Source organism: Chiloscyllium plagiosum, unplaced genomic scaffold (assembly GCF_037043375.1).
Source record: "Chiloscyllium plagiosum isolate Xiang-an unplaced genomic scaffold, Cpla_swu_hap1 HiC_scaffold_30, whole genome shotgun sequence".
NCBI lineage: Eukaryota > Metazoa > Chordata > Chondrichthyes > Orectolobiformes > Hemiscylliidae > Chiloscyllium > Chiloscyllium plagiosum.
In genome coordinates this window covers 11,229,906-11,241,393 of record NW_028270168.1, presented here as the reverse complement: position 1 = coordinate 11,241,393, position 11,488 = coordinate 11,229,906, and the positions used below count along the sequence as shown (strand labels likewise).

The following is an 11,488-nucleotide window of genomic DNA, read 5'->3' as shown; positions in this document are numbered from 1 at the left end:
GTTTTTATTGCTTATGATTAGTATTGGAAGAAGCTTAATGCAAACAAATTCATAATGCTTTCTGGCATTTAGCTGTTGTATTAAAAATTTAATACAATCAAATTAATTTTTTTAATGGAGAAAGCTATTTTATGTTAACTTGAAAAGAGTTCTTTGAAGAAAGTTAAAAATCACACAACACCGGGTTATAGTCCAACAGGTTTATTTGGAAGCACTAGCTTTTGGAGCACTGCTCCTTCATCAGGTGGCTATGGAGTTCTTTGAAGAAGACATTTACCTGCTGTAACCATGATTTTAGTGTTTCTGTTAAGAGTGATGATGGTAGGACTTCTTAGCACTTCACATAGACTGGCCCGAGTTCCTTTTGAAGCACTATTCCTTTTATTCAACACCATAATCTAAAAAAGCTCGAACAAAGCTTTCCTTTTGATTTCCCCTACAATGTATCTCATAAGACCAGCCAATGCACTAAGGTGACAATGTATTTTACACATCAGCAATAGTTGAGATCTCAGTGACATTGCTAATTTAGTGGCAAATTCGGATAGCTTTATGTTTTAGGATAAAGTTCAGCAGGAATTTGGTGTTTCAGGTTTGAACCATTTAGACAACAAAGAAAGAAATCTAATATTTCATCAGTCTGGTTTGGATTTTAACTCAGACTACTAAGGTGAATGAGCAATGTTTTTCATTCTGTATAATTTTACAGTTTCAGTTGCGGTCATGTAAAGTTTTTCTGCTTAATTTGTATATTATCTAAATATTCATTGTTAACTGCTGTAACAATGGCACTCCCTGGCTCTGAAATTATTTCCAACTTGATTAGACAAAGTGGACCCTCTCTGCAATGACAAAATATTATATAGCCTTAAAAATGCAATTTGTTTTAAGCTAACATTGCTTGCATTGCTAACAGTCCCGATTGTAGAATCAGTAAACAAAGCCACAGGAAATTGCCTGATCTATAATTCAACTCTTGCACTTACCATATGTCCATTACGTTCCACATGCCAAACTTTGTGACTGATCAACATTTGTACCCGTCTATTGGGATACTTACTGCCAATTAATTAGATTAGATTCCCTGCAGTGTGGAAACAGGTCCTTTGGCCCAACTAGTCCACACTGACCCTCCGAAGAATAACCCACCTGGACTCATTCCCCCTAACTAATGCACCTAACTCTACGGGCAATTTAGCATGGCCAATTCACCTAACCTGCACATCTTTGGACCGTGGGAGGAAACTAGAGCACCCAGAGGAAACCCACGCAGACACGGGGAGAACGTGCAAACTCCACACAGACAGTCGCCCGAGGCTGGAATCGAACCCAGGTCCCTGGCGCTGTGAGGCAGCAGTGCTAACCACTGAGCCACCGTGCCACCCCCATAGCTTTGATTTATAATGATCCTGAGAAGCCCCTCAGGATGTATTACTTTTAAAGGGGTCATTCTTTTTAACTCCTCTGCCCAAAGGCAGTACTGTCTCTAAGCAAGAGCATGGAGTCAGGTTGTAAATCTGTTGGAATGGGGATTGAATGTTGTGCTTTGGCACCAATCTTACATCCAACCTGGCCATCCAGCCAATCAGCTTCGCACCGAGTTGCTGTGGCAACATATACTTTCGCTTGCAACCTTATAATCTTGAGCAGTGAATGGTATGAGGATGTGATGGTAGAGGTTCCACTTTCTTCCCATCACACAGCTGACCAGGAACCTCTCCCATTCTCACCACCTGTCATTGGCATTTATCACTTGAAGAGGGATGTAACTGCATTGTGGCAGTTCAGAGGAAGTTCACTTTGATTGATTCCAGAGATAGAGCGCTTTATCTTGAGGAGAGCGATTGAACGGTTTACGCTTATGCTCGAGTTTAGAAAAATGAGAGACGTCTGTTTGTAGCATATAACGCGATAAAGGGGATTGACAAAGTAGATTCAAGAGGATGTTTCTCTTGTGTGGCAATCTAGAATGAGAAGCAATAGTTTTAGGATAAGGGGAGCAGATTTAAACCAGATTCTGGATTAGTGGTGCTGGAAGAGCACAGCAGCTCAGGCAGCATCCAAGGAGCTTCGAAATCGACGTTTCGAAATCGACGTTTCGGGCAAAAGCCCTTCATCAGTGATTCCTGATGAAGGGCTTTTGCCCGAAACGTCGATTTCGAAGCTCCTTGGATGCTGCCTGAACTGCTGTGCTCTTCCAGCACCACTAATCCAGAATCTGGTTTCCAGCATCTGCAGTCATTGTTTTTACCTCGTTGATTTAAAACAGAGATTACTTGTAAGGGCTGTGGAATTCATTACCAAGGAATGTGGTGGACTCAGACGTTGAGTAAATTTTAGGAGGAGAAAGATGAAATTTAAGTTAGTAATGCATTGAAGGGTTACGTGGAATAGGCAGCATAGTGGAATTGAGATCAGCCAGGGTTGTATTGAATGGTGGAGCAGACTGGAGGGGCTAAATGGCCTATTTCTGGTTCTTACGATCTGATAGGATATCACATAGTCTGATCCTGTTACCAATGCTCCCTCCTTGACCAGCAATGGGGCTTGAACCCAAAGCCTCTGGCCTCAGAGACAGAGAGATTACACACTTCATTACAAGACCTCCCACAGGAACCACGTAAATATAAAATGTTGTGGCTGACTTGCGATCACCCATTTGTAACTACGGCAGCGACCAAACGCGGAAAGTTCTGGAGAAACTCAGCAGGTCGACGAAAAGAGAAAACGGAGTGAACGGTCCAGCTTGATTATAACCCTTCTTCAGGAGCAGCGACCAGTTTGCTCACAAGTTTCACACAACCCTCGTCCAGGTCAGCAACGCCACGGGAGATTCACCAGCATTCAAACACAAACATTACAATTCAGAGAAACAGTATTCTTTATAAAATGGGAAATAATCACTTGTAATGCAACGACAGGAATTGATATTTGGAACTAGTCCCTGTATATTGTATAGATTACAAGGAATGATTGTATAATTGGACAGTTTATTTCCCTCACTTGTGGGAAGCACCGAGAAGCTAACTACTTCAATTGTTAAAGATACCACAGTTTAAATAAATCTGACCAAATTTAAGTAAAATGGGAAATAATGTTGCAGGAAGTGGGCAGTATTGCCGATCGTGTAACGCCCAATCCCACGGGAGGGGTTAATATCTGGGATTGTGCAAAAAGATTACGCCAGTGCTGTAGAAGCAATCTCTGATAGACAAGTCGGTCAATGCAAAGTGGGGAAGGAATGTACAAAGCAGGAATGTGCTGTAAATGCATGATTGACTTGATCTGGCGTTAAGGAGAAAGTGAGGTCTGCAGATGCTGGCGTTACTCAATGAAGCAGCGAAGGACAACTTGGGACGCGTTGACGCCGCGCTATAACGTTCCCTGTGAAAAACGGGCGTGTAGGATATTGCAAGGGGAAGGACAGAGGGATGGAGCAGGAGGAGGAGGAGGGAGGGATCCAGAGCAGAGGCGGCACCTCCAACCCCTGACTCTCTTTGTCCCCTGTTCCCGTTTCAGTTGCCTGTCTTGTTCACTTCCCTCCGCAGGGACACTTTCTTTTGTGTTCTAGTGTCGTTACTGCTTAAAACAAAAGCCTCTGCTGTACGCATGGAAACTACAAGGAATAATGTGTTACCAGCAGCGACACAGAGAAGTGGGGAGCTCCGGGATCGGCACCAATCCCGGGAGACATGAGAGATTAATTTTTATTTCAACAGGCAAGGTAAGAACCCACCCCCAATTCGAGTCTGTTTTGTGGCGTGAATTTGACAAAACAGTCGCTTCACGCTGTGAAAGTGAAGTTTATTGAAGGAGCCTGAAAAATAATTTGTTTTAATCTCTCAGAAACACAATGGCCCGGCTGCTTTCACTGTTGCCGACAGAAAGTTTATGGTTGCAATTTTAATTTAAAGGAACTTTAACAGAAGTGAAAGGACAGGAATCCAATCTGTGACCCTTCATCAATAGTTCACTTTAGACTAACTAAAAATAATATTTAATTCCTATTGATTAAAGAGGAATTATTTGGAAATGCCTTAAATGTAGATCACTTAAGTTCAAAGTGGACTTTGAATGACAAATAAAAACCGCTATGAAACCCAAACATTTAATTGCATCTTAAAGCAGTGCTTGGTCCGAGTCATTATTGTTTCATCTCAGGTACGGTCAAAGTGTGGCCTAGTTTTTATCATCTCAAGCTTTCAGCCTCATTTCATCTTGATTTTGTTTGGTCTTTATTTTGTCAATTTTATTGCAAACAGCTTCCTTCTCTGTGTCGCTACTGGTAACACATTATTCCTTGTAGTTTCCATGCGTACAGCAGAGGGTTTTGTTTTAAGCAGTAACGACACTAGAACACAAAAGAAAGCGTCCCTGCGGAGGGAAGTGAACAAGACAGGCAACTGAAACGGGAACAGGGGACAAAGAGAGTCAGGGGTTGGAGGTGCCGCCTCTGCTCTGGATCCCTCCCTCCTCTCCCTCCTCCTCCTCCTCCTGCTCCATCCCTCTTGCAATATCCTACACGCCCGTTTGAATTTTCAGTCGCTCTTCGAAAGACCAAATTTGTCATTTTAAATGCTCCCACATCTTCCCTTGTTCTCTATCCCGTTTTCCTCTGTACAATCTCAGACCTACCTCACAATTGGTGTCACCTAAGCATTTTCTGTGAATTATTTTCAATCTGTACTCCTTTAGTTTTGACATTGTAATTTTTCTTCTCGAAAAACTATACATTTAAGATCAAGAAAGTGCATGGGATTGGGAGCCACAAAATAACAGTCAGAAGAGTTTAAAATTGGGAAGGAACTTTGTGGATTTATAGAAGTTCAAAAAAAAGAAAATAATGAGACCTGAGAGTGACAAATTATCCAAGTCATGGTGGTTTCTAAATCAGGATGTTAAGAGAAAATGACAAAAATTACTCCAGGTACTCAATTTCCAAAGGTCGTTAGGTTATCTAATTATGTCCTTCAGAACTAGGTCTGAACAAAGATCACTGGACAGGAAATGTTAGCTCTGTTTCTTTCACCCCAAATGCAGCCAGACCCATTGAGCTTCTCTTGCACTTCTTTCAGATTTCCAACATCTGCAGTTCTTTGTTTTATTGTAGTACCTACTGTAGTCTCCTTGTGCCTTGTAGATGGTAGACATGCTTTGGGAGACAGAAGCTGAGTTATTCATTGCACAATAGCCACAATATTTTTATGGCTAATCCAGTTCAGTTTTTGATCTTTGGTAACTCCAGAAAGCAGGGAATTCAGTTATGCTAAAACCTTTGAATGTTAAAAGATGATGGTTAGATTGTCTCTTGTTGGAGATTGTCATTGACTGACACTTGTGTGCTTCAGATGTTACTTGCTGCCACTTGTTAGCCCAAGCTTCAATGTCTTCCAGTCCTTGCTGTAAATTGCTCCAGTATTTGAGGTGTTGTGAATAGTGCTAAACATTGCGTAATCGTCAGCGAACATCCCCACTTCTGAATTGAATGTGGGAAAGGACATTACTGAAGCAGCTGAAGAACTCCAAACCCTGGCAACTTCTTATTCCATTGGTCTCCTGGAACTGAGATAATTAATCTTCAACAACATGACCATCTTGTTTTGTGCTTAAAAATGTGTTGCTGGAAAAGCGCAGCAGGTCAGGCAGCATCAAAGGAGCAGGAGAATCGACGTTTCGGGCATAAGCCCTTCTTCAGGAAGAAGCCCTTCTTCTTATGCCCTGAAGAAGGGCTTATGCCCGAAACATCAATTCTCCTGCTCTTTGATGCTGCCTGACCTGCTGCGCTTTTCCAGCAACACATTTTTAAGCTCTGATCTCCAGCATTTGCAGTCCTCACTTTCTCCATCTTGTTTTGTGTTAGGTTTGACTCCAACCAGTAGAGGCTTTCTTTTCCTAGTTTTCTAAAGCACCTTGATGCCACATTCAATCAAACCTGCCTTGATTTCAAATGCAGTCACTTTCACATTTATCTCTGATGTTCAGCTCTTTTGTCCATGTTTGGGGAAAGAAGCTGAGCAGTCCTGCAGAACCCAAAATGAACACCACTGAGCAAGTGGTTTTTGGACATACCTTCTGACATTTGGCTGAGTAGAAATGAGGATAATTGGCTGGGTTGGATTTGTCCACAGCACATATGTGGACAATTTTCCACGTTGTGGGGGACATGTCAGTTGTAACTGTACTGGAGCAGCTTTGGCTTAGGGGATTTTGTTATAGATTTTGCAGTATCAAAGTCTTCAACCGCTTCCTAATATCATTGGAGTGAGTCCAATTGGTTGAAGACTGGCACCTATGTTGTTGTGGACCTCAGTAGTAGGAGCTGAAAAATGTGTTGCTGGAAAAGCACAGCAGGTCAGGTAGCATCAAAGGAACAGGAGAATCGACGTTTCAGGCACAAGCCCTTCTTCAGGAATGAGGAGGGTATGCCAAGCAGGCTAAGATAAAAAGGTAGGGAGGAGGGACTTGGGGGAGGGGCGCTGGGAATACGATAGATGGAAGGAGGTTAAGGTGAGGGTGATAGGCCGGAAAGGGGGTGTGGGCGGAGAGGTCGGGAGGAAGATTGCAGGTCAAGAAGACGGTGCTGAGTCTGAGGGTTGGGACTGAGAAAAGGTGGGGGGAGGGGAAATGAGAAAGCTGGAGAAATCTGCATTCATCCCTTGTGGTTGGAGGGTTCCTAGGCGGAAGATGAAGCGCTCTTCCTCCAGGCGTCGTGTTGCCATGGTCTGGCGATGGAGGAGGCTGCAAGTAGGTGGCCTGTCTCCCAATGTATGGACATCCGTCAGAAATTCACCTGCACCTCCACACACATCATTTACTGCATCCACTGCACCCGATGTGGCCTCCTATACATTGGGGAGACAGGCTGCCTACTTGCGGAACGTTTCAGAGAACACCTCTGGGACATCCGCACCAACCAACCCAACCGCCCCGTGGCTGAACCCTTTAACACCCCCTCCCACTCTGCCAAGGACATGCAGGTCCTTGGCCTCCTCCATCGCCAGACCATGGCAACACGACGCCTGGAGGAAGAGCGCCTCATCTTCCGCCTAGGAACCCTCCAACCACAAGGGATGAATGCAGATTTCTCCAGCTTTCTCATTCCTCTCCCCCCACCTTTTCTCAGTCCCAACCCTCAGACTCAGCACCGCCTTCTTGACCTGCAATCTTCTTCCTGACCTCTCCACCCCCACCCCCTCTCCGGCCTATCACCCTCACCTTAACCTCTTCCACCTATAGTATTCCTAGCGCCCCTCCCTCAAGTCTCTCCTCCCTACCTTTTATCTTAGCCTGCTTGGCACACCCTCCTCATTCCTGAAGAAGGGCTTATGCCCGAAATGTTGATTCTCCTGTTCCTTTGATGCTGCCTGACCTGCTGTGCTTTTCCAGCAACACATTTTTAAGCTCTGATCTCCAGCATCTGCAGTCCTCACTTTCTCCTCAGTAGTTGGAGGTCTGGAGTCCAGGTCTTCCAGGGCAACTCTTCTTGACTCTACACCACTGTGCCCCCACATCCTGTGCGTCTGTCCTGCCAATGTGACAGGAAAAGGATGTATATATCTACAGATCTGTCACATCTAATTTTGTGAGTGCAACTGTGTCAGGCTGTTGCTTGACTAGTTTGTGGAACAGTTCTTCCAACTTATGCAAAAGTCTCCAGATATTGGTTAGGAAAACTTCACAGATTTGTCAGGGCTCTTTTTGCCATTGATCTATGCTGGTCAATGACAATGCCAGGTCATCTGTCCATTTTAATTCCCTCGTTTAGACTTTGTAGAAATTACAACTAAGTAGCTTCTGGAGCAGTGTAGCATCAACCACATTGCTAAGGGCCTGGAGTCACATATAGGACAGATCAGCTAAGGATGATAGATTTCATCCCTTAGGGATATTAGTGAACCAGATGGATTTTGGTTATTTGGTCATTGGCCTTTTTCTTCATTCCAGACAAATATTTAATGCAAATTTCACCATCTGCCATGGTGGGACTCAAAACCCTGTCCCTGAACATTAGCCTGAAGTTCTGTATGACTTGGCCAGCAACATTACCACCACACCACTGCCTCCTGACACTGTTCATACAAAAACCGGTGTAGAACCTGTCCCAAAGGCTGCATGATCAATGTAACTTTTCAAACCTGTTGATTAAGTGTCAATGCATATCAGACAGAGGCTGGTAAATGATATTGATACTCCGATTAGTTGAATTCTTTAGCAGAACACACTCAAGGCATTGACTGGCCTCTTCGATCTTATGTCCTACACTAAGGGCTTTGTGTATTACCTATGTGTATTTTTAAAACCTCCAGACGTGTTGCACAGTTTTTGACAAAGTTAAACTAATTCAATTAATTACATTTTCTATTTTAAATTCTGCATAAGAGCTGGAAAAAGGAGGTCTGCCATGTGTTCAAGCTGTTCCACCATCCAATAAAACCATGTCTCATCTCCTGCCCCACTTTTGATTTCTTTATGTCTACAAATCTGTTAATCTCAACCATTCAGCATCTAAAGTCCCCTGGTAGAGAGTTATGAAGATGAACACTCTCTTAGTGGAGAGGTTTCTCCTTATCTCAATCCTCGATGGCCCTACTGCTCACCATTGTTAAAGATCAGAGGTTAAGAATTGCTAGATAGATAGGATCTAGTCATGAATCTTTCTGGTCAGTGTTTCATTCCAAGTTCACAATTCACAAACTCCCATGAAACTGATTACTTGTTTCCTATGTACCCAGTTCTCATCCAATTAACCATAGTTAACATACAACCATTGCCTACTTGCTAATTCCATTTGGTTTCAGGCATCCTTGAGAGACCCTATAAGATATTAACAAACATGAGATTGTGACCTTTAATTCTGAAAAATTCTTCTAGCGTCTTTGTCATCAAGCCCTTTAAAAAATGATTCAATGAGATCACCTCCTTTCTCTAAACCCTAGAAAACATAGGCCCACTCAATTTCAATTCCTCTTCAATACACAACTCAAAGTCTTTGATTGCATTTAGTTCTTCTCAGCTCATCCACAACTGATGCTCCAAATGTAATACAGAATGAAAATGTCTGAAATAAACCTGAAACCAGGTAGGGGATTGACATTCTCATATCAAGGAGCAAGGTCATAAATCATTAAACAATATGCTGTCCATCAGTGTGAAGCCTTGTTACGAACACAAAATGGGTAATGTTTTTCCAACTAATGCACTGTAATTTGAGTCTGGACTTTCACCCCCGAATGTAGTGAGCTTATTGCACTCTCTTGGGGGAAAAAGTGCCCAAATGGCAGCATTTTTATGCTGGGGTTGGGGGCAAGAAAGGTAACGATTGCCGGATGGATTTGAGCCCCTGCCTCAGATGCAGATTGGTGGAGTGCCAGCATTTGGTCCCTCTGTGATTTCATGTCCTCCACCTGATCATAGCTCATTATAGCTAACATGTTAATTTTTCTCCCTCCCATCCATCTCAATGCCCCTAATGTAAAATACTCAGGTACCATGCTGAGCTGAAGTAAAACAAAGTTCTGAATATTTATTACAACCTTTTTTTAAAAGAAATATTCATTCTTGAAAGCCTATTCAACGCATTTAGAGTCAGAGCTCTACAGCATGGAACAGACCCTTCAGCCCAACTCCTCCATGCCAACAACGTTTCATAAACTGAACTAGTCCCATTTGCCTGCATTTGGCCCATATCCCTCAAAATCTTCCCTATCCTTGTACCTATCCAAATGTCTTTTAAATGTTGTAATTGTACCCACCTCTATCACTTCCTCTGGCAGCTTCACCCTCTGTGTGAAAAGATTGCCCCTCAGATCCTTTTAAATCTTTTCTATCTCACCTTAAACCTATGCCTTCGAGTTTTGGACTCTCCTACCTTGGGGAAAAGACTTTGGCTATTCACCTTATGTATGCCCCCTCTTGATTTTATAAATCTCTACAAGGTCACCCTTAAGCCTCTTATGCTCCAGGGGAAAGGTGTCCCAGCCTCTCCTATAACTCCAACCCTTCAGTCTTCGTTGCATCCTTGTAAGTCTTATTTGCATCATTTCCAGTTTAATAACAGCCTTCCTATAGCAGGGCAACCAGAATTGGACATAGTACTCCAAATGTGGCCTTACCAATGTCTTATACAGCTGTAACATGATGCCCCAACTCCTGTACTCAATGCTCTGACTGAAGCCAACTGTGCCAAACGCCTTCTCCACTAAACTCCTCAGAAAAACAAACGTATTCATGATCATGTATCAAAGATAGCTAATCCTTTAATAACCTCGGCGAACCATCAGTCAAACTGTAAACATGCACACCTACCCTGTAGAAAAGCAAGGTTATGCAAGTTAGATGAATATTAATAATTATATAATGATAGCGCTAAGGGTTATGTCAACAAACAGCTAATTAAATTGCCAGAGTAGATTTATTTTGATTGACAGTTACCGGCAGGATTTTTAAAAATTCAGTTAAAGGACAAGGGATTTAAGCAACAGTAATTTGACAAATCTGCATACATTTTTGCTCTTCAAGAACATTTATGTCTACTGTAAAAGTATGCATCAGGGTAGGCCCTTGTTTCAATTTCTCTCCATCCTCCAAACCATCAGTGAAAATGGTTTCCAGGATGTGAATTTTGTATCTGGGTTCCATCTGCTGTTTTGCATGTCCACAGCTACTGTGCATCTCCACAATAATTGAGCAGTGTGAGACTGTGCTGAAGCTGAAACTGAATCATTACCGAAACAACTTTTATTAAAGTAAATATAAAAAGTTCTTGGATAATCTGTACATTAACTTTAAACATTTACGTGTCAGATTGTCCTGATGGAGTTTTTCTAACAATGTTTCACTGGCACTCGTGGTAAACAGGCACACAAGCATTACTTGTCTAATCCCATGTTGAGACCATTATAGAGTACGGATACAATTGAGTGCTGTTAACTTGGCATCACTGTAAATCTAGAGGATGCAAGACTGATTATCATTACAGTTTGGATCAGGCCAATGGAACAACACACTCCTTGCTCTGTTAGCATCTTGTCTTGGGTGAAATAAGTTTGGGCATCTTGTTTTTGGTTCCTAATACCTACATTTTTATAACTTCTGATTAAAACAGAAAAAACTGCATTTAGAAAGGGCTTGTCTTAACTATTGGATGTCTCAAAGCACTTTGCAGCCAGTGAGAATTACTGCTGTTTAGTCACTGGTGTTATATGGAAAATGCACCACTCTTGACTGAGTAAAGTTCTCAAGGCACTTCAGAGTGGCAGTCATCAAACAAAAGTTGACACTGAGTTGATGCAGAAAAATATGAGGACAGGTGACTTTTGGTCTGTAAATAGACAATAGACAATAGACAATAGGTGCAGGAGTAGGCCATTCAGCCCTTCGAGCCTGCACCGCCATTCAATATAATCATGGCTGATCATTCCTAATCAGTATCCTGTTCCTGCCTTATCTCCATAACCTTTGATTCCACTATCTTTGATAGCTCTATTCA

The 11,488-nt window shown here is 42.5% G+C and overlaps 1 protein-coding gene across 5 annotated transcripts in view; it reads left to right on the top strand.

Annotated features, from left to right (window-relative positions):
- The first annotated feature begins 3,208 nt into the window (after positions 1-3,208).
- LOC122563376 (transmembrane protein 200A-like) overlaps positions 3,209-11,488 on the top strand; it is a 77,295-nt gene continuing 69,015 nt past the window's right edge. For 3 of the 5 annotated variants that reach the window (XM_087976731.1, XM_087976730.1, XM_043717116.2), the window contains exon 1: positions 4,467-4,927. In XM_087976731.1, the coding sequence (XP_087832857.1) occupies positions 4,896-4,927 (32 nt within the window). In that variant the 5' untranslated portion in view covers positions 4,467-4,895. Of the gene's footprint in view, positions 3,725-4,466; positions 4,928-11,488 lie in introns of those variants that run through there. The other 2 variants (XR_015752114.1, XM_087976732.1) reach the window with 2 other exon arrangements.